At 44.1% G+C, this 23,164-nt stretch overlaps 1 protein-coding gene across 5 annotated transcripts in view; it reads left to right on the top strand.

Annotated features, from left to right (window-relative positions):
• The window catches only part of PECAM1 (platelet and endothelial cell adhesion molecule 1), a 57,629-nt gene that overhangs the window by 14,314 nt on the left and 20,151 nt on the right, over positions 1-23,164 (top strand). For all 5 annotated transcript variants that reach the window (XM_070482056.1, XM_070482055.1, XM_070482054.1 and 2 more), the window contains 10 exons: positions 251-556; positions 4,036-4,308; positions 8,720-8,968; positions 10,273-10,548; positions 13,524-13,811; positions 14,452-14,559; positions 16,237-16,264; positions 16,974-17,050; positions 19,072-19,125; positions 20,473-20,535. In XM_070482056.1, coding sequence (XP_070338157.1) covers positions 251-556; positions 4,036-4,308; positions 8,720-8,968; positions 10,273-10,548; positions 13,524-13,811; positions 14,452-14,559; positions 16,237-16,264; positions 16,974-17,050; positions 19,072-19,125; positions 20,473-20,535 — 1,722 coding nt within the window. The remainder of the gene's footprint in view (positions 1-250; positions 557-4,035; positions 4,309-8,719; positions 8,969-10,272; positions 10,549-13,523; positions 13,812-14,451; positions 14,560-16,236; positions 16,265-16,973; positions 17,051-19,071; positions 19,126-20,472; positions 20,536-23,164) is intronic.

Genomic DNA, 23,164 nt, shown 5'->3' with positions numbered 1-23,164 from the left:
GCTTTGTTTTTTAACTGGGATTATAAATGTCGAAAGCACCGATCACATCTTAAACATGCTTTATGTTTCTTTAAAATAGCTGATACAGTGCTGGACACATACATACTCAATAATTACCTGGTAGGTAGCACTGGGTGTTCTGGGAACAAAGGACAAGAACCCTCAGATGGGTCAGTCACAACGACTCAGCTGGGGGAGGCTTCTGCTGCTAGATCCAACTGATAGTAATGAACTTTCTCTTTCCCTAAAGGAGTGCCCCGTCCCAGAGTGACACTGGACAAGAAGGAGACCATAGAAGGCGGGACCGTGACGGTCAACTGTTCTGTCCCAGAGGAAAGGGCCCCAATACATTTCACCGTTGAAAAACACGACCTAGACACAAAAGGTTTCCGGCAAAAAAGAGAAAAAACTTCACAGAAGCAGAATTTTGTGACGCTGGAATTTACAGTTGAGGAACAGGACCGACTTTTATCATTCCATTGTCAAGCTAGCATCGTTTCTGGGAACCGTGTGGAGACCTCTGAATCCACCAGGAGTGAACTGGTCACAGTGACAGGTCAGAGGCCTGCTCTTCTCTTTGTCATTCTTTCTGGTTTACTGGTTTGGTATGGGGCGAAAGAGCACAGGGTCGGAGGGGCTGGGGACTTCTGGTGGGGCTGCTGTTCTCAAGACTGTTCTTAATCACTTAATAAGTTTTCAAACTTTTTGACTGTGACACAGTTAAAAATATATGTATATATATATATATGTATATATATACACACGTATTTATAGATTTCCCAAACAAAAGTTTTGCAAACAGTACTTAACCTTAATTTATGATACATTTTGCTATTTTTTTATTCTAGTCTATTTCAGTTTTTGAAAACAGTGGCCACAACTCACAGAAATGATGCATTGTGTGACCTGTGGTTTGGAAACCACAGCTTTATGCCACTGTGCATTGGGTACCAGGAAGCGGGGTCTGGAGGGGATCAAAAGGGAACCGGGGCCCGTTCCTCAGCCTTTGCCCCCAACATTTGATGAGGAACTCTCCTGTTCTGCCCACCTTCCCATCACCAAGACATTGCACAAATAGGAAACAAATGAGATGACCTGAGAAATTCTCTTAGGAAAGAAAGGCAACAGCAGAGGGAAGCCTGAGTGTGAGTGTCCAGGACAAAGAGACCTCCAGGACGGGTGACCAGCAGCTCCCGGTGACCTGTGGGACAAGGACTCGTGAGGCAGGGAAGAGTCAAGGAAAGGCAGACTCTAATGCAGATAGCCTCAAATATTTTCAAAAGAGGAGCCCTAAAGTTTGTCATAAATGATCCTCTGCCTTTGGCACCTTACTTCACCCCTGCTCGTTGTGTATGCACATATGTATACATATATATACATAATATATAATATTATATATCATGCATAATATTATGTATACATAGTAATTTTCTGATTATAATTCATGATGTGGCTTAAATTTTCAGAAAATATGATACGATATAAAGTGACAATCATTTATGGTACCATTACTTGCAGAAAACCACTTGTATGTTCCTCTAGACTTATTCTGCTTATATGTTCATACACACACACAGAGTTTTTGTTTGTTTTTCCAAAAAATAGGACCTATCAAACATACTATTTTATAACTTCTTTTTTTTTTTGAGGAGGATTAGCTCTGAGCTAACATCTGCCAATCCTCCTCTTTTTGCTGAGGAAGACTGGCCCTGAGCTAACATCCATGCCCATCTTCCTCCGCTTTATATGTGGGACGCCTACCACAGCATGGCATGCCAAGCGGTGTCACGTCCACACCCGGAATCCGAACCGGCGAACCCCGGCCGCCAAAGTGGAATGTGCGCACTTAACCGCTGCTCAACTGGGCGGGCCCCAATATAACTTCTTTTTAACTTAACAGTACGTTATGGACTTTTTTTTTTAAAAGGTTGGCACCTGAGCTAACAACTCTTGCCAATCCTCTTTATTTTTTTCTACTTTTTTCTCCCCAAATCCCCCCAGTATATAGTTGTATATTTTAGTTGTGAGTCCTTCTAGTTGTGGCATGTGGGATGCCGCCTCAGCGTGGCCTGATGAGTGGTACCATGTCCTCGCCCAGGTTCCAGACCGGCGAAACCCTGGGCTGCCGAAGCAGAGCGTGCAAACTTAACCACTCGGCCTCGGGGCCAGCCCCTGGACTTTTGTCTGTGTAGAGAAATGTAGATCTACATCATTTTAGTGGCAACTTAGAATTCTGTTATAGGGATGTGCCATAATTTATTTACCTCATTTTCTACTGATCGACCATTAGGTATTTTCCCAGTTTTTGCTACTAAAACAACCTTGCAATGGATATACTTTACCTATAACTTGTGTACTTCTGCGAGTATTTTATTATTATTGTTTATGGGGTTGATTTCCAGCAGTTAAATTGTTGGTTCAAATGTTTTGTGCATTTTCAATATTGATAGATATTGCCGTAGTGCTCCTCAAAATGGCCGAACATTTCCATCAAAAGTGATGCCAGTATTTATTTTCCCATATCCTTACCAACACGGAGTATTATCAGTGTTTTATTATTTTTGTCAACTGAATCAAGGCACAATGATACATCATTGTCACGATTTGTACCTTTTTGGTCTTGAGTGAGGTTGAGAATGTTCTTTATGTTTATTGGCCTATTACATTTTCCCCCCCTGAACTGCCCATATATGCTTTGCCCATTTTTACTGCTTCTCATTGATTTGTGTGAGCCCTTTATAAATTAAAGCATTTAGTTCTTTGTCAGGTACTATGTAGATATTTCTCCCGGTTTCTCATTTGCCTTTATTTTATGATGTTTTCCTTAAAGAAGCTTTTAATCTTTAGTTAATGAAATTTATTCGTCTTCTTTCTTTATGGTATCTCAGTTTTGTGATTCATACGTAAAGTTCCTCTACACGCCAAGATTATTAAAGGAAACAACTCACCCATGTTTTCTCTTACAATTTTTTGTGGTTTAATTTTTTTCTGCCTTTAGGTCTCTGGTGCATCTGGAGTTAATTTGGGTGTAAGAAACAACCCTTCAGTTATTACTAAGCTCCCTAACGGCAGTTGCTCAGAGTCTTAAAAGATGTCCTCTCTTTTATGACTTTTCCTCAGCAAAGTAGACTTTTTTCTTAAATGATAGCTTTTTATAGCGAATAAATATAGTGGGCCTAGCCCTACTTCCCTCACCGTCTCCTGAAGCTCCCATGCCCTGGTATCTGACCCAGATTTTATTAAAACAGTGTTTTTCAAACTACGTGAGTCAGGAAGTCAATTTAATCAGTCATGGCCAGCATTTTTAAAAAAGAAATAGAATAGGGGCTGGCCCCGTGGCCGAGTGGTTAAGTTCGCGCACTCCGCTGCAGGTGGCCCAGTGTTTCGTTGGTTTGAATCCTGGGCGCGGACATGGCACTGCTCATCAGACCACGCTGAGGCAGCGTCCCACATGCCACAACTAGAAGAACCCACAACGAAGAATACACAACTATGTACCGGGGGGCTTTGGGGAGAAAAAGGAAAAAAAAAAAAAAAAAAAAAGAAATAGAATAGAATAGCAATCACTTTATTGGGGCATATGGTTATTTAAATAAGCATTTCCATGAAGTGGCACAGTACACACGGTTGTCACTTTTGAAAGCTATGGAATATTTATGCTGAAATGCCAGAGTTCCAGCCTAGAAAATCCTTGGTGGCCACACGGAAGAGTCTGTCCAACCGCTATAGTTATTTCTGAGGTCATTTGAAGAAGGTTCTGCAGATGAGATCTAGAGAAGGTGGTTTGGCCTTTGGGAAGCTCAAGAAAGTTAAAGAATTGCAGGTAAGAAGACTGAAGATGCAAGAGTGAGTGAGAAGGGAGGAAGCATCAGAGCAGCCAAGGTGAAGGTTTTTGAGAGGAAAGGTTGAATTTTTTTTTTAATTAATAAGGAAAAACAGTGATTAGCCATGAAAAGAGCAGAAGAGGAGAGAAAGTACCTTTTCCCCCCACCCATGTTTAAAGCTGAGTCCAACTGACTTGTCCTCTTCTTGTAGAATCCTTCTCTATGCCCAAATTCAATGTGAGCCCCCAGGGAAAGATCACAGAAGGAGAACAGCTCCGCATTGTGTGCACCATTCAAGTGAGGCACTTGGCCCAATTTCCAGAAATCATAATCCAGAAGGACAAGGTGATTGTGGCACACAGTAATCATGGCAGTGAGGCTGTCTACTCAGTGATGGCCATGATGGAACACAACGGCAACTACACATGCAAAGTGGAAGCCAGTCGGATATCCAAGGTCACCAGCATCATGGTCAACATCACAGGTAGGACTGCTGCTGGAGGCTGTTGGCATATGGCAGGCTCAAGAAACATATGTGCTGGAATCCAGGGTGGCCAATGAGAGCTGCTCTTTCTGCCCCTGCTTGTCTGGGTGAAGGTACTCGGCGGGGACATGGTGCTCATGGGGAAAAGTCAACGCAGAGCAAGTACGCATGTAGCTGTGGTGGTTGAGGGTGAAGGTACAAAATCTCAACCCTGCTACTCGCTACTTCAGGAGCCTCGGGTGAGTTATTAAGCTTCTCGTTGCCGCAACTGTGAGATGGGCATAATGACAGCACTCACCTATAGGACTGTTACAGTGACCAAATGACATGACTCTGCCATAAGCAGCCTCGTATGGAATAAGCACTCAGTGAATCTTAGTGTTTCTATTATTATATCACATTTATCTTTCCTCTGTGCCAACCACTGTGCTAGATCCCAGACGTAAGTCCTATGACAGGGTCAGGAGTGAGAAAGCATTCATAAACTCAAAAATAATAGTAACGATTCCCCTTTGTTGAATGCTGTGTACTGATTTACATACATTTTCATTTCATGCTCGTATCGTGCTATGAGGTAGGTATTATGATCCTGGTTTTATGGATGTGGAAACTGAGGCTGAGAGGTTAGTAACTCACCCAGTGATCACAGGGTTACCACGTGGCAGAGCAAGAGTCACCCCAGGCCCATTTGACTTCCAAACCCCTTCACTTAAAAGTTCCCTTGGACTTCTTCCCCTTTGCCTGGCTTTACTTCTCTCTGTAGCACTCATCACCAAAAAAAACGTACTCTACCTCTTCCTGTTTGTTGTATATATTCAGGCACTAGAATGTAAGCTGATGAGGGCAAGAACAGTACCTATTTTATTCAGTGCTATATCCTGAACACATAGAACTGTGCCTGTGCATAGTAGGAATTCAGTATGTATTTATTGGATGAAGGAATGAGCATTGGATGATAGTGTTTCAGAGATCAGAGAGAGTCAGCACTTCTTGGTTCCCAGGTGAAAGTGTTCATTCATTCACTTATTTACTAAAAGCCTCCTATGTGTCAAGCATTGAGTGTACAGTCACAGGGACAGACCCCAGTGTCATAGGCTGCTAACTACCCAACCGAGAGATTGGCATATGTGTTGGATCCTGCTTGTCTATAGTGTGTGCTAGCAATGTAGTTTATTATTGATAATGACAAATATTTTGATGGCATGTGATTTTTTCACTGATAGGATATATTATCTCATTAAAGAAAAGTATTCAATTCAACATATATTGAGCACCTTCTGTATGCTGGGCAACTTATTGGGGATAGAGAGCCGCCTAAGCCAGGCTTTGCCTTTAAAGAATTCACAGATGTAAATAGACCATTAGAATGCAGTGCAGTGAGCAAGTACAATATAGGGATGGGCATTCTGCTCTAAGAGCAGAAGGGAGCAAGTGGTGAACACATGGACTCTTTCACCAATTAGAGCTTCATCCTTACCCCGTGGGTCAGGCTGCTTTAGGAAAGCATAAAGCATCATTGGACCATAACATGCTATTGTAGCTGATCACCCACATCCAGAAGTCTGTGGCATGCAGGTCGTGCAAGTCACTCAGTAGATCAGTCTCCTCGGCCAAGAAGGCAGTGTTATGCTCAGCCTGCCCTTCTCACCCTCTCGGGCTGGTGCTCTTTGCTCCTGAGCTCTGTCCTTTCTGTGTGGCGCTAACCAAGCCACACCAGGGCTGGCGGGCAAGCACCCTTGTATCCAAGTTCTACCGTGCCTTTGGACATGTCTCCAGGCCCACTGAGGCATCTGCTTTCCCACACCCCTGTTGCTATCAAGCCTCCCTGTAAATGGCTCTTTCTAGTGATGTTGGAGACTCACAATAATTTTGTGAATATTAAAATCATTGAATTAGTCATTTGTCTTTGGATAGAAAAAGGGTTTATTCCACCCCGCACTGTCCACCTTTTCAGATCCAATCTGTTCCCATGTGCTGCCAGGTCTCTCAACGCTGTCCTGTCTCCTCATCTCTATAGTCACACCCTAACACTGGCCCTCGCACCAATGAGGGATCTCCCTGAGCACCTCTGTTCCAAGGCGTCCTTCAGCCAGCTGCAGGAGAAGCCCTCCTAAAATGGCCCCTGCTCAACATCACTATTCATGGGCTTAAATTCCCACACAGTCCTGATCCTTCACCTTGACCTCTCCCCCTGCCAAACATCCCTCCCTACTCTGCCTAGAACACCCTTTCCCCTTGGCCACTGGAAAGCTTCTGTTGTCCTTAAAGACCAAGCCCCAAATCTCCCTTCAGGCTCCCCTAGGTACAGTCCCATGGTCACATCTCAGTTCCCATTGTCCTCTGCTCCTATCTTCACGTCAACAGTCACTGTAAAAACTTAGCATCTGTCTCCATCACTCTGTGTGAGCTCTTGAAGAACCAAGTCTGTAGCTCAATTCACCTTACATTGTTGATTCTTAGCACAGAGCCTGTCACATGGTAGGAGCTCAATAAATATTCATTCAATGAGTGAGTAAGAGACTGATCCTTACTAGTCCATATCATGGTCCTGCCAGTCTGTTTAAATTGCCTCCTTTACAAACAGACCATTCCCCAACATTGCAGTCCTAATTCTAAGCTATCTTGCACCTACCTCAGAAAGATGGTTTCTATTTTTACATCTTTGTTTTACATATTTTTAAATGTAGAGTCATTGTTGTGGGATTTTTTCCTAAGTCATTTATTCACATTCTTTGGTATCTGCCCAATGAGGTTGTAAGACACTTTAGGATGTCAGTTTCTTTGGTTCCTTTTCCCCACTCCCAACCTAGAGCTTTGGATGGTGCTCTAAAAACAGATAAGTCAATACTTACTATATGGAAGGAAGGGTGGGATGGACCTTAATGAAATATAGATTAATTATTGAGATACCACCTTACTTGAAGTTTTATTTTATTCCCTGTCAAAGAAACTAGGAAGACATTGTGGACTGATTATGATGGAAATAACTTCCATAGCTAGGTAACATCAGTGATGACAGTGACAGTGTTGATTTGTATCACCAAACCTGTATGGCGCGTAAATTTAGAGCCAAAGGTAGTATTTGATTCCCTGACTCTTCATTGCGTCCTCAAACCTCTAACCCAAGAATCTTTCCTAAGAGGATTTGAGTCTCCGCCCCTTTCTCAATATGCAGATAGTCTCCAGAGTTACTGACTCCTTCTTCTTTCTGCATTCAGGGCCATAACTGTGAAGTCAGTGTGCATTTGTTTATGTGCAGGATCCAAGCCTTCACATTGGTTAAGTAGTTAAAAAGTAATTTCCCTGTAGCTGAAAATAAAAACACATACCATAACTATGAAATGTCGATATACTTCAAGAAATATTTAAATAAGGAAATGACAAGGTTTCTTAAAAGTCAGCTTCAGTCTTTACTACTGTTGACGTCCAAACTAAATTATGGCACTAAAATGCCATAGGTAGCGTGGAATGCTATGGCTTACAAAGTGCTTGACCTTGGGAGGCTTCAGGGGTCGTCTTCATCCTTCTCCGTGGGCAGCGTTGGAGGATGATGGCCAGCCGCCACTCCCCCTCAACCTCACGCTGTCACTCTGCTTCCAGTCTGGGCCCCTCCAAACTCATCCGTTCTCCTCCCAGAGATCTCCCTACAACACATATCAGATGCCATTCCCCTGACCCAGACTCTCCCTGCTTCCATTGCCCTGAGGATACAGTCCATACTTCTTTGTTGGTTCCCAAGGTCCTTCCAGATCCACAAGCCTTCCTTTGGCCTCTTCTACTCCCAGTGTGTTCCCGGACGACTGCACTTTCAGGTGCTCGAACCTCCTGTGAGGGCTTCCATATGCTGTTCCCTCTGCCTCAAACACTGCTCTTTGCCTGGATAACTTCCTCCAAGAGTCCGTTCCTGATTCCCCAAGCCTGGGTTCAGCGTCTCCTCTATGGGCTCTTCTGAAAACACTGTGTCTGAATCACCCACTGGATGTAAACACTTTGAAGTCAGGGGCTGTTTCTTTTGCTCTGCTATCTCCACAATGCTAAGCAAGATGCCCTGTGCAAAGAGAGCCTGAAATAAATACTTGTGGAATAAAACATGTGAGTGAATGAATAATTGGGTGAATGCATGAATCGTTACTTGCTGCATTATAAATTGCAAAACTTTTCTAATCCATGTCTGTGGAATAAATTGGATTAACAAGGGCGGAAAACCTGTCTTTGGAATCCCAGGCAAAGAATGAGCCCTAGCTCTTTAATTGTGTGATTATCAGGTATATGAGAAGCAAAGGAAAACTTTTTGCAGGAAATTAGCGGTTGGTTCTGCCAAAATCAGCTTGGCCAAGGGCATCTCTGTAAAGGAGCTTTGGGAGTGGTGCCCAGAAATATCTTACCCCATTCCCATTCACTGGTTTTTCAGAGCTATTTTCCAAGCCGAAGCTGGAATCTCCCACCATACGTCTGGACAAGGGTGGAAGCTTGGACTTGTGGTGCTCCATTCCAGGAGCGCCTACAGCCAACTTCACCATCCAGAAGGGACACACGGTTGTGTCTCAGTCTCAAAATTTCACCAAGATAGCCTCAAAGTGGGACAGCGGGACATACACCTGCACCGCAGGCATCGGCAAGGTGGTCAAGAAAAGCAACACGGTCCAGATAGCCGTGTGTGGTGAGTACGTCCCCACTGGCTCAGAGAGTCTTGGGACTGAGTGGGAAAAAGGGAATTTATCACCAGCTGCCACCATCTCCAGTCTGAAGGCAGATCAGATTGAGGCAAGGTAAGAACTCGAGGGAAAGAGAGGAGTGAAACTGAGAGACTCAACAGAAACAGGTGGGTATTCCTGCTCAGAGCGCAGGAGAGGGATAATACAGAGAAGATTTTGTTAGCAACAATCAAGTTCATGGTTTTATGGTGGCTGCACGCTGTTGATGTGGACTCTGAATTGGCAAGATTCTGGTTGCTGGAGCAGGCACTCACCCGAAAGTTCAGCGAGGAAACACCACTTAGTCAATGCTAAAGTTTAAGATGTAAGCTCCAGTTTTAAATCCATATCATGGCTGACCAGAAGGGCTAGAACTTCCGGTGGGCAGAATGTAGGTATTGGGACCACCCAAAGCCATGCTTCTCACACTTGACTGTGCATCCAAAACCTGGTTAGAAGGCAGGTCAGATGGGGCCAGATTCCACATCTCTAAGTAGCACCTTGGGCATGCTGGCCCCCAGACCATATTTTGAGTACCGGGATTCTACATGAATGTGGAACTCTGGTCAAGCTGTCACTATCACTGTTACTGTTCAGTTCTGGTCCTGCAGGCTAACCTGTGACTGTGACTGTGGTTGATCCAGCCAAGACTGTAGTCTCAACTGAACCAGGGTTTTAGTCTATTGTCAACTCTCTAACCAGCTAACTCAAAAGGAAATAACGCAAGAGGCAAATGCGGGTCATTACATGTTGATTCTTAGTGTTGTTATTCTTCGGAAGAGGTCATTTTATTTTACAAGCTTCGTAAATAAGCTAACTTCTAAATAACGACCCGGAAGAATGCTTGTTTATTGAGGCATTCAATTTTCTATCAGGAGAGGCTGAGGCACTGGGAATTGTTTAAAAATACATCCTGGTTGGGCATTTGTTATATTTTTATGCTTTTCTTATGTCTTTTCTCAATACAAAAAGATATGGATGTGTGTACATGTGCATGTGAGATATATGAAAATAAAAACATATATTTAAAGGGATGTAATGTTTTTCTCGATTGTGTCACCCTTTTTTGTTTGCATCATTCTCTTTTCTCTCCCTCCTCACCACAAACACACACATTCCCCGTCAGTCTTAAAGGAGTTCTGTAAACGTAGATAAGGCAGGTAGGCATTTAAAATTACGATAATGACAGAAAAAGCAAAGCCCAGAGTTTGGAGAAGTAGGCCCTTGGAGTGGATGCTCTGCTTCAGCTTGTTTCTCTCTGTCATTCTAGAAATGCTCTCCAAGCCCAAGATTTTTCGTGACTCCAAATCTGAGGTGATAAAAGGACAGGCCATAGAAGTCAGTTGCCAATCCAGTGACGGAACCTCGCCTATTTTTTATCAACTTTTTAAAGCAAATAATGTTTTGAAGAGTCATAACATGAGCTCAAATGAGCCTGCGGTATTCAAAGATAACCCAACAAAGGATGTCGAATACTACTGTATCGTGGATAATTGCCATTCCCACACCAAAATGGTCAGTGAAGTTCTGCGGGTCAAGGTGATAGGTAAGTTGCCGTGCTATGAGAAGAAGTCACGTGGGATTGGGGCTTTAGTTCACATTTTCAAAGGTTTGGGGGTGTCCAGGGATTGTGTGGACGAGAAAAGTGGGTGGTATTTGTACAAAGTCCATAAACATGACATGTGGTAAAGAAGGACCAAGGCTGAGGTAAATGGGGCCAGAAGATATCTGGGGACTATTGGTGTGACCTGTGTCATCTCTTTTCAGAAACATTCAAGCAAACCGCTAAGATATAAGAGCAAAGTGTCCCGGCTTCAGGAAGCACTAAAATTCTGCTTTTGGGGCTTCCTTAGCATTTGCTCCTTTTTAGATGAACTGACAGCCTTCTCTGAGAACTGGCGACCAGAGCTCTTCTCTATAATTGACCTTTGATGGGGCAAACTCTGTCATGTGCACAACCCGCAGCAATCAGAGCTGCTGGCTATAACGTCGTGGGACTTGCTAACGTTCACCGGAGCCTCTCATACTCAAAAGAGATATACCATTGTCCTGGGGAGGCTCTTTTTCCGTGAGCCTCTATCTTGTGCCTCTCAGAAGGCCTTAGGAGTGCCATTGCTTGCATCTCTGAGACAGTCTGTATCCTGTTGTAAAAATCTTAATAAGGCTTCCTCCTCTTTCTTCTTGTTTAATAACTGCTTATCTTCATGTACCATGTGGACATCCTGAGTTGGATAGAGATTCCTGCTTCTGTTAATGTATAGTCTAAGAGTAGCCATGCTTTTCAAATTAACATCATATATATAAAGCACCTAACGCTATAGGGCATACAAAAAAAAAAAAACAGATTCTTTGTTTTCAATGGTATAACAAGAACACAGGATCTCCTGATTAAATAGCTGATTAAAATTAATATATTTGGATAACAGTGCAAACAAGCATAGAAAAAGTGTTACTAGCAACACATGATTAATTGTCACATGAACTATCCTTACAATGATGGTGATAGGAATTTAGGGCATGAAAAACATCATCTAGCTTGAGTGGGAAGAGCTGGGTTAGGAGCCAGGACTTGACAGTGGTGGGCAGAGAGAGCTAGAGATGGCCTACCAGTCTCATCAAATACATGAGCAAAGGCCCCATGGAGCAGTTCAAAAGGCTGGGTAAATCAGATGGCTGGAGACAAAGGTTGGGAATGGAGAATCATTGGATATAAACTGAAAAAGTGACTGAGCCCAACTGCAAAGGGCACCGAATGCCAGTCTTAGGAGTAGGGAATTTGTCCTATGTGCATTGAAGAGCCAGAAGAGGGAAGGAGGGCATGATGAGAATGGTGTCTTGGGAAGATTAACCTGGTGACCCTATCAGTTAGAAGGAGTGGAGACTTCAGACCTCATAATACCTTAAGAAGCTAATGTAGAAACCCATGTGAATCTGTTGGTTTAAAATGGGTCAACATTAGTGGCTAATATTTACTGAGCCCTGGCCATGTGCCCACGCCTGTGTGAAGTATTTTAGTACATTATTCCCATTAATACTTACAATAGCCATGTAAGACCCATAATATTATCCTTGTTTTATGACGAGGCAACTAAGGCTTAAGACAGACAGCTGGTTGTCAGTAGAGCTGAGAATTGAGGGGCAGTTTGGCTCCTGAGCCCAACTTGCTACCACCCGCTTGTGCTTTGCAACAAGAGAGGCTGTGGGGTCAGGCTGCATACTCCAGGAATCTGCCCTTGTGGTTGACTTCCACGATTCCATCCCGGGCCTGGTGTTCCCTCTTGTTGGACCAGCAGCTCCATGGGCTGGCCACCCACTGCACTCATAAGAGGGTGATTCGTAAGTCAGGTGCCAGTCTGCCGACCACTCCATTCTCACACTAATAGGAAGATCATTTAGGGAAGACTATTTAAGATCAGAATTTTGGCAGCTGGACATGGAGCCAGGGAAAGAGGATACAGGAGGAAGATGAGTCCTGCTTGGATCTGCTGGGAGTGAGGGGCTGGCAAGACTTCCAGGTGGAAATGCCCAGGTAAAAATCAAGACTTAGCATTCAAGGAAGTCCTCTGGACTAGAGCTATATATTTAGGCTTTAAGGGCTCTATGTTTATGTGTTAAATGCACAAATAGAAGTTATGATGTACATGAAGTCAGCAAAGAGGAGAATGGAGATGGAAAACTGGGCACTGAATATTCAGAAAGTCCACATTTAAGGAGTGAAAGAAGAAAAGCTATTGAATAAAGAGGGAATGACAGGTGCAGGGTGAAGGGCATCAGGGTTCTCTTCACAGAGGTCCAGACAAAGCTCGAAAGGAAGGGCTGAGGGACAGTGGAGAGCTGTAGGGAAGCCAAGGGTGGGAAGACTGGAAGAACATCCACTATGGGGTGCAATCTGCAGGGGACTCTGGGATGAGTTAGGAGGGGATCAGATGACCTTTCAAGTTTCTTCACAACCATAGGTAGAGTGCAGTTTCAGAAGCAGAGGGACAGAAGTCAGATTTCAGGGGTAACGAGAAGGTGAGGAAAGAGGATGTGAAAGCAATAGGTTTAGACCACTCATAAAGGGAGAAGGAGAAAAACAGGACCAGAGCTAGAGAAGGTAGTGGTCAAGCTTCTTTGTTTGTAAGATCTGGAAGTAGCTATGCATCTTTGTGAGCAGAGGGAGAGAAATACACACACACACATAGCACAATAGACCCCAACATAACATATACGTTAATCTTATAGTGAAGCTGAGTGGTCAGGAATACTTGAGGTGGTAAGTGAAGGGAGGTGCCCCTAGCATCTTGTGTTTAATCAACACTTGAGGACTGGAGGCATCTGTTGCTGCCCTGCTTGGCTAATCAGAGGAGGAACTGTGAAGGATGTGGCATGAGAGGAGTGATTTGAATAAAGAGGACAATCCCTAAAGGGCAAATCTGAGTCACAGCGAAAGGAGGCTGGCCATGAGTGATGGCAGTGTCGTTTTTCTTCTTTTCCCCTTTCCCTTCTTTTCTCAGTGCTAATCTTTTTCCTGCTTTTCAGCCCCGGTGGAGGAGGTTAAGCTCTCTATCCTGTTGACCGAGGTGGTGGAGACGGGGAAGCCCATTGTGCTTCGATGCTCCGTGAACAATGCGTCTGGTCCAATCACCTACACGTTTTACAGAGAAAAGGAGGGCAAGCCCTTCTACCAAATCATATCGAATGAGACCCAAGCCATTTGGCATGAGTCGCAGGCGAGTAAGGAGCAGGAGGGACAGTATTATTGCACAGCCTCCAACAGAGCCAACCTTGCCAAAAAGGTCCCCCAAAGCAACGCGCTCACAGTTAGAGGTAAGTCAAGGTCTCAGTGGTGAGATACAGTGTAGCCATCAAGGGCGAAGCCACAAAGCTCACCACTTGTAAGAGGAAGTGGGTCTGAATTAAGCACATCTTACTGAGGATTAAGAGACCAGTGTCCTCCAGGCTCTTTGGTCACAAGTGACGGAAACCCACTCAAATTGGTTATTATAAGGAAATGGAAGTATTTCACACAGTAGTAATTCCAAATTCTTGGCAGAGAGGTACCAATTGGCCCATCTTGAGTCAAATGTCCACTCAAGAACCACCCGTGGCCAAGGAGATTGGGTCATGCAGAAAGGACATGGTTAGAGGAACCCACCTTTGTGGGTAGAGGGTGATTTCTAGAGAAGGGGTAGGCTGAACAGACCCCAGAAAGGAGTCTACTTCAGACCTGTGGTTCTTTAAGACCACAGCTGACTCTGCTTCTACCAAAAGCAGCTACTTCCACACCAGCTATGAACAAGAGTCCCTCAGAGGTAGATGCTCAGTGCAAGATGTGGTTACAAAGACTGTCAAAATCAGTCTTATTTGTTGCTTAAGACTGATAGTATTTCTTCCTGGCAGAGGAAAAACCTGTTTAAATTTTTAGTCTAAATTTTTAATTTTGTATTTAAATTTTTGTTATTTCTAGTCTTTCTTTCCCCGTGGAAGAAAGGACTTATTGCAGTGGTCATCATTGGAGTGATAATTGCTCTCTTGATACTCGGGGCCAGATGCTATTTTCTGAAGAAAGCCAAGGGTGAGCACAGTTCTTTCATTCCATTCTGATCGGTTGCCCTTGCTAGAAACCAGCCGTGGATGTGTGGGGCTTCAGCTCCGTGGGGGGCTGGCGCTCTGCCCCAGCGGGAGCTGAGGAGATGTAACTGAGGACAGTGTTTTTCTCCTTCGAGTGTCACTTCAATAACCAAAGATTTTTGGCTCTGGTGGGAGTGGAGCTTTTCTGGTCCCTGGTTTTAGCTAGGCAAAAATGAAAATAATTGCTCTCCAAGTTGGGCACCTCAGAAAAGATGAATTTGGGGGGGAAATTGCTACTACATGTGGTCAGATGAAGCTGATTCTGTGGATTTGGCTACACCTGGTCCAGCAGTTAGTAGAGTGGGTGTGAGTGTTATGGACGTGCTCACACACACGCTAAATGCCTTCCAATGAGTCCAACAGTTTTACCGTGATCTCTACCCGGTGCTTGGGATTGGCCATGCACAGATAGGAAGCCAGGATCACCCGCCGACACTCAGGAATCAGTCAGTTAGCCTGGACTCAAGGAAAAGGGCACAGCATCAGTATATTCCGCAAACAATTTTGTGGGATAGGGTGGGCTCTGTGGGAGCCCCTGGGGCTGCCGGGCACAGGTGGGGGCAGATGGGATGAAGAGGGGCCCTGGGCTTTTTCTGGAGCAAGAAAGCTACAACCCCTCTGGTAAGACAGGCTCCAGAACGAACCCCTTCCTAAGGCTGACCCTGACCTTTGTCTCAGGCCAGCGAGGAATTGAAAGTACAAGGACTGATTTAGCCTTACTTTTTGGAATGGTCCTGAATCAAAGAAATAGTTGCTTGTTTATGTGGCTAATCTAGTTCATGTACTATTGTCTTCATCTCTATCACATTCCACTAAGAAAATCGCTCCTGGCTGAAACAGTCAAAATGTCATATTTCGGGGGGAAATGATGCAAAATCTCTCAGCGTAACACCAAGAGAAGACCTACTTTGTTTGTTTGTTCTTAATTTTCTTTCTCTTTCCTTTCTTTTCTTTTCTGTTTTTTTTTTTTTTTTGAGGAAGATTAGCCCTGAGCTAACATCTGCCGCCAATCCTCCATTTTTTGCTGAGGAAGACTGGCCCTGAGCTAACATCCATGCCCATCTTCCTCTATTTTATATGTGGGGCGCCTGCCACATCATGGCTTGACGAGCAGTGTGCAGGTCTCCACCCAGGATCCAAACCAGCAAACCCCAAGCCGCCAAAGTGGAACATGCAAACTTAACCGATGCACCACGGAGCTGGCCCCTTTTCTTTTTTTTTTTAAGTGGAAATATATTTGGCTTTCTTTTCTTTTCTTTTTTGAGGAAGATTAGCCCTGAGCTAACATCTGCTGCTAATTCTCCTCTTTTTGCTGAGGAAGATGGGCCCTAAGCTGACATCTGTACCCATCTTCCTCTACTTTATATGTGAGATGCCTGCCACAGAGTGGTTTGATAAGGGGTGGACAGGTCCACACCTGGGATCTGAACCAGTGAACCCCAGGTTGCTGAGGCGGAGTGCGTGAACTTAACAGCTGCACCACTGGGCTGGCCCCTCTTTTCTTTTTTTTTATGGGTATTGAATCTTCAAGAAAGTCAAATATGGTTGAAGTGAGTATTCTTATCTGGTATGGACATGGGTACTTTATACTGACTTTGGTTTTTCTCTTTCTCTTTTAAAGCCAAGCAGAATCCAGTGGCGATGTCCAGGTCAGTGTGTGTACCTGACAGAGAGGTGGCTGCTCTCTGGGCATGGATAGACTTATGTGTAGGGACATTCTGGTCATTAGAAAGTTTTCAATGGTTTTTGGAAAGCTCAGAAAAATAAGGGCCTTGGGTGTGGGTAGTGTACGGTTATGTGTGTGTGTGTGTTTATGTATTTGTCTCAGCGGAAGATTGCCAAGTGTCCTTTCATGGGATGGAATAGCTTTATTCCAAGATCCTGTCCTTCCTACACAGTTCCTTGTGAAATCCTCTTTTCCATGTGAAATTTTAATGGTAGTAGATGGAATTTTAAAATTTTACTTACTTGGCAAAATAGAGTTGGTCTAAAAAAATCGTTGTACCATTTTTACTGTTCTAGAAATCCAAAATCCAAAAGTATGGAAATGATAGCTCTGTTTCTGGAAGAAACTGTAGCACAGGATGAGGAATTCAAGGGGTTGAGATCCATCTGATAAAGGGCTCCTGGTATTCATGTGCCCTTTGGCCCTAGCACTTATTTTAACAGCAGAAAGTTTTTATCAAATAATCTTAGAGCTGAAAAAAAATGTTAGTCTTCCAAATGAGAGAGTAAAGTTTTCCCAACTTCAGAAAACTCTTCCTGATTTTCTCATGATCTTTCCTTGATTAATTTGTTGGTTTGGAGTTAGAGCCAAAAAATTGATATATTTTTTTCCTTTTCAAATTTGATTTCAAGGCCGGGAGCACCACTTCTGAACTCCAACAACGAGAAGATGTTGTCAGATCCCAATACTGAAGCCAACAGACATTACGGTACAGTCATGGTTTCCTGAAGTTGCTAAGAGTTTTTCCCAACTTGCTAAACTTTCCCCTTACCCCCTCCTAGAAGCAGAATCTGTAGGTGAGGGGGTTAAACTTGGAAGGGAAAAACCATCTTCTAGCAGGTGCTCTTAATGTAATCAGTTGCTGGATGGTGAGCTGATAAGCAAAACAAAAACTAAAGAGGAAAGGCAGAACATTTTCCTCTAATGTCGCCACCTTCTAAATATCCCAAAGAATGAAAGGCGGGGAGTAATCATAATGTTGTGGATACCCGTCCTGGGTTATCTTCAAAGACTTTGAACATTGCCCAAGTGGAAACATTCTCCGTTTGTAAGACAGAGACCAGAGACCAGATTAAGGCATGGATGAAACATCTTCTCGGATGGAATTATTTATTACAAGCACAAGATAGTTCCATTTCAAACTCGCCACAACGGGAAACCAATCTAAATATTTCTCTGTTAGAAGAGGCATTTTGTTTTTCAAGGAGGTGCAGGAGAGGAATATCTTTATTCCTTTATGAGGAATATTCTGTTACAAGGCATATGCAAGCCTGAGAGTCAGCTGGGTAGGATGGGCAGCCAGTCCCAGGAGCTCCTAATCCCAATAGGTCTCAGAAAATTGTTTAAGGCTTTTAGCAGGATGCTAGCAGCTTCCCAGAGGGGGGCTCTAGTTACATCACACAAAAAGTCCTGTCTCAGACCAGATTTGGGGCAGTTTTCTTTCTTTATCAGCAAGTTTGGGAATAGAATGTCCATGCTCTTTTCTAATTCTGTATCAGTGCTCCACAAAATAAGAAAATTTTAGCATATGCCTTTTACAGAGCATACTTGAGAAACATGTTTTAAGAATTGAGCAATTCTTATTATACTGAATCATAAACTTTTAAAAAGTGAAATAAAACATTCGTAGTAGCAAACTAATATGCCAATAAAGAGAAAAGAGCAAATGTATCATTTAAGAAACTACATTCAGAAAAATTTGGTGAATATTTAGCAAAAAGTAATCCAGTACTATAGAGAAAATATTTTTTCATGGTATAAGGTGTGTTCAGTTGGTTATTTGTATGATTTATACACAAAAGCAGAGACACTTTAAATTAAATGCTGATATAGACTTACCTTAAAATAGAGTTTTCCCAAATTTCCAAAGTGCAAGAAATGTTCCAATTCTCATGTTATCTCTCCATGGATTATTTTAGTTTATAAATATATTTTAGTAATCACAATAGTAATCAGTTCAAATACATGATGGAGAGGAAGATTGGCCCTGAACTAACATCTGTTGCCAATTTTCCATTTTTTTTTCTCCCCAAAGCCCCAGTACATAGTTGTATATCCTTCTAGTTCTTCTATGTGGGATGCCTCCACAGCCTGGCTTGATGAGTGGTGTGTAGGTCCATGCCCAGGATCCGAACCTGCAGATCCTGGGCTGCCAAAGTGGAGTGTGAGAACTTAACCACTACGCCACCAGGACGTCCCGCTGCACGTTCTTCAGGAATAGTATTTATAACATTTGTAAGAATTCTTTTTAATAAAGAACAGATTGATAAAAAAGATTTAAAAATTTTTGCCCACTGAGGTGGCAGCCCGGAGGTACTGCAATTTCTTTAAACCATGTTCTCATGGATCCAATTCTCCAGCTAGAGAAGATTAATGTCTACTAATATTCTTCATGTTTCTGGTTCCTGGCCCACCCCTTCCAGAATTAAGCTTAACTTCTAATGAACTTGCTCAAATTGAACAGTTCTGAATCTTGAAGAATTCGTACGTAGAAGTATCCCTCCCATGGGATGGTGGACATCCCACTGGTGTTAGAAAGAGACCACACAGTGCGTCAGATGGGAATGCATGGGACCAGGAGGGAATCCAGAACCCAGATACACTGCTGGTTGCCAACTTCACTGAAGAAATTAGGCTTGACTTCCCTTATTAGCGTCACTGAATTTTTTAAAAGTTATATAGAAAACTGCAATTTCCATGGCCTTTCATCTTGCATTATTTTTCAACTAGGTTATAGTGAAGATGTTGGAAACCATGCGATGAAACCAATCAATGAAAATAAAGGTAATTATCTAATTAAGTTTTGTAAAATTAGGAACCCTTATATTAAAAAAAGTCCCCTAGGAAAAGAACTAAAACTGTTAAGACCTGTGGATATTTCCCCACCTCTCTCAAAGACCCTGTCACTGACGGCCATGTAAAATGGAGATGGCTGCTTGCTTTCTCCAAAGACGCTATCCAGTGTCTCTAATGGGAAAGTAACCTAAACTCCAGTAGGAAGGAACTGGGCAGCACCTAAAAGGGAGCTTCTGATTCAGAATGGGCTGCTGAATGAGGCAGGAGGCCCTCCCTTCTCTTGGACAGTAGAGGCAGAGGTGCTTTTTAAAATAGCAGGGTGGCAGATCATCAGGTTGTACACCTTAAATTTACACAATGTGTATTGTCAATTACATCTCAATAAAGCTGGGAAAAAAGTATTGAGGGGCTGGGATGGAAGAAGTACACAGAGGCCTTCAAAGATAATGAAAACGTTCTTTTTCTTAAAAACCGTGACGGGTACACTGTTATTTATTGAATTGTTATGTTTTATACATAACTTACAAATATTATGTTGTATCTACTAAGTATTTAATAAAAATGAAAACTACACTGTAAAAAATAAAACAGCATTGCTGCTAATTTTTTAAGACAATTAACAATAAATTGCTCTCTTCTGCCTAAAGCTCAGCAGGATTGAGCTAAATCATTTTTCAAAATTCCCTTCCCCTCGGATCTGCGATCGTGGGACTAAAACTCCAAAAAAGCAAAAGGGTTCTGTAAATACCGCTGTGTCCTTGACTGCAAAATCACTGTTTTAGTTGCTAGTGAGAAACCCTGATTCTTTGAGGCTTCAGAAAGAAAACGATAATGTTACTTTGAGTTGAAGACAAGTTAATTTACTAGATTTCACTGTAGCACCCCGACAGCTCTCATTCGCTTGTTTTTCTCCACATACGCCTCACACTCTCAGAGCATGTTTAGGCCAGGGACCCGGTTCCCCATTTCCGGAGATTCCTTCTATCTTGGACGTAGCTTTCCGTGCCTGTGGCTGTGGAAAAGACTCTTAGAGTTCACTGCTGGGGCTGATACTGGCTGTTTTCTGTACCTACCGAGCTTTTACAAGTCCTCCCACTGGGGAAACAACAGGAACCTGGGCAGCAGAGTCACTCCACAACCCGGCAAGTACAGGCCTCATCACTACCCTCCCCAGCCCGAGCTTTCTTGCCCACTTAGAACGGAGTTAAGCCTGTGTCCAGCTTCCCCCTCAAAATACAGGATCCTGTAATCACTTGAATGGAAGTCTCCAAGGTGGTCTGAGGCCTCGCAAGGAGATTCTATCTAACCAGAGGGCGCTATGGTTCTTTTGAGCAGAGCCTCTGACCTCGGACGTGGAGTACACGGAAGTGGAAGTGACCTCATCTGAACCTCATCAAGGTAAACACCATCACTCGAGTGCTTCCTCGTGCTTGGCTCTGCTCTCTACTTGAGTGTAGATGCTGGGGTGGGGTGTGTTGTGACCCAGGGACAAGAAGGGAGGTAGTCAGCAGACAGACCTGCTGGACATGCCTGAGGTGGGAGCGCCCAGGCTTTGAGGTGTAAAATTTCATTAGTTATTATTTATCATACTGCTAATAATGGATATATTTTATTAAGCAATTACTAAGTGCTAAGAAATGTTTGTTGAGTGTTGAGGGCAGCCTCACTCCTGGGTGTTGGGGCTTTCTTCTAGAGGTAACCCTCTTGCCCAAACCCAGCATCATCTTAAAAAGTTGCTTGCAGACTAAGCTTGTGTAAATGAAATGCATGCTTAAAAGTAGCAAGCGCTTGGCTATTTAAAGGACACTTGGATAAAGGCTTTTGAAAGCAAAGAATCTCTTTCTCTGTAAACAGTGGCAATGGTTTTATGCTTCAGGTTTTGTTTTTATGTGGTTCTTTCTGGCAGGCTGACCTAGAGGTCCCTAGCTCTGGTTCTGTGCTAGGGAGACTGACTCAGAGTGGGCTGGTCCACAGCAAATGCTAGAACATCAATCTCAGTTGCTTTTGGCACCACAAAAAACCACGCCTATCTTCCTAACCCTCCTCCACCTTAGCTCTTCCAGAGGCCACTGCACTCTCAAAGGAAGTGGCCACCCAGAGCCTTCCTGCCCTGCTGGGAAGCTCCTTGGGGCTATTGCTGTGCATCCGCCTTCCTGCTGAGGCTAAGGTTACGCTGGGTGCACTAAGCCAGACAGGCCTAGGGCAGTTTTCCAGACCATGCCTGTGTAGCTTTAACCAGAGCCATATGGCAATGACGCCCTCTTGTCACCTCTTCTCTATGTTCTGGGAGGAGTTTGGGGTTCCTTCCTTCTTCCCTCACTTAGGTTCTGGGTACCATGTTAGCAGGTATGTGTACAGAACCTTCAGGCAGAGCCCCCAGGAAGTGTGCTGCACAATGGGGACACCATTCCCATAGTGTGCAGTCAGAATGGCCCCTAGAATTGGTACTGCCTATTTCACGTGACTACACAGGACATCCTGCTCCCAAGTCTAGACTGGACCTGGGAGGGGTGGGGGCCATGGCAGGCCTAAAGTTCTCTTCCTTTTTGTTTCATTGTAAAGTGATTTGCTTATTGAGTTAACAAATTAAGGGCCCATGATGGACCAGCCCCGTGCAGGCAGGAAAGGTATAGATGTGGTCCTCCTCATGGAGGTATAGCCTATGAAGGAGCCAGAAAAACAAGGAACCAAAGCGTAAACAGATAATATCAGGTTATAATAAGTGCTTGGAAGAAGAAGAATGGATGCAATGAGAAAGCATGAAAAGTGACAACTTCTCTGGCTTGGGTGATCCTAGGAGGCCTATTCAAGAGGTGGCATTTAAGCTTTGTGTCTGAAGAGCACAAAGAAGGTGGCCTCACTAAGAGGAGGGAGGGTTGGGAGGACCCAGGAATTGGTACCCAGAGCTTGGCTCGTTTAAGGATCTGGAAGGAGACTTGTGTGTTTGCAGAGAGAGGGAGAGGAGGCAGAAGCAGGGGGGGATGGGGCCAGGGCCGGGGCTTGTAGGGCCTCTCAGGTTCTCTTTGCATTCTAGCCTCAGTGGATTAGGGGCCTTTGGAAGCCTTCAAGCAGGGAAGTAACAGGTTCCAACTTCCTTCTTTAAAAAGGATCCTTGTGGCTGGTGTGGAGGATGCATTGACAGGGGGACAAGTATGGAAGCAGAGAGATGAATATGTTCTCACCAGGCAAGAGGGAGGGAGGGTGTTGCCAAAGTACTGGCAATGGGTGGATTCTAGACATATTCTGGAGACATCACAGCACTGAGTGAAAAATTTCCTGGCCAGGATGGGGAAGACAGAATTACCCCATGTTTCTGGACCAAACGACCGCATGGATGGTCTTGATGTCTGAGATTGGGAAGAACAGGCTCAGGGGAGATCTGGTCCAGCTGGGTTAAATTTGAGATGCTCACGAGGAGACAGCACAGGGTCTGGTGCTCAGAACTGAATCTGAGTGGGATGTGGCCAGTGGGGCTGTAAGGAGCTCCCTGCCAACCTTACCTGGTCCAGTCTGAACCCCTCCATCACTGTACATTGTGGGCTCAGTCTTGTGGGCAACAGCTTACTTTCTCTTAAGGGGCTTCAAGCCTGAAAGGAAACGAGAACCATAACAAGAGGGCAGAGCTGCCCAAAGACTTTGAATGTGTGTGGAAAAACCCCACTGTCGTCCACACCCGACTGAGCGCTCAAGCAGACAGTGATTGCCCTGGGCTCTGGCCTTGAGGTTCTGATACTCTCCGCAGAGGGCCGGACCCTGCCCTTCCCCTGCTGCCAGCTGGGCCAGGGCGAGGTGGAATTGTGAGGGCTGTGCATGATGGCTAGAAGGCTTGGGATTGAAGGAAACTGAAGCAGGATGAAGGAAGCAGGGTTTTGTCCTTGGAAAAGGGTCTGTTTTCTCCTCCTTTGGGAATTGTCCCTTGCTGGTAGCATCTGATTTTCTTTTTCCAGCTCGAAGATGGGGAGGGGTTGAAGGGAAAAGAACGGCCCCTAGGACCCTGTGAAGCAGAGGTCCTTTCCTTGCCAAGTTG

This window comes from Equus asinus, chromosome 13 (genome assembly GCF_041296235.1).
Source record: "Equus asinus isolate D_3611 breed Donkey chromosome 13, EquAss-T2T_v2, whole genome shotgun sequence".
NCBI classification, from domain to species: Eukaryota; Metazoa; Chordata; class Mammalia; order Perissodactyla; family Equidae; genus Equus; species Equus asinus.
This window is presented reverse-complemented; position numbering and strand designations above follow the sequence as displayed.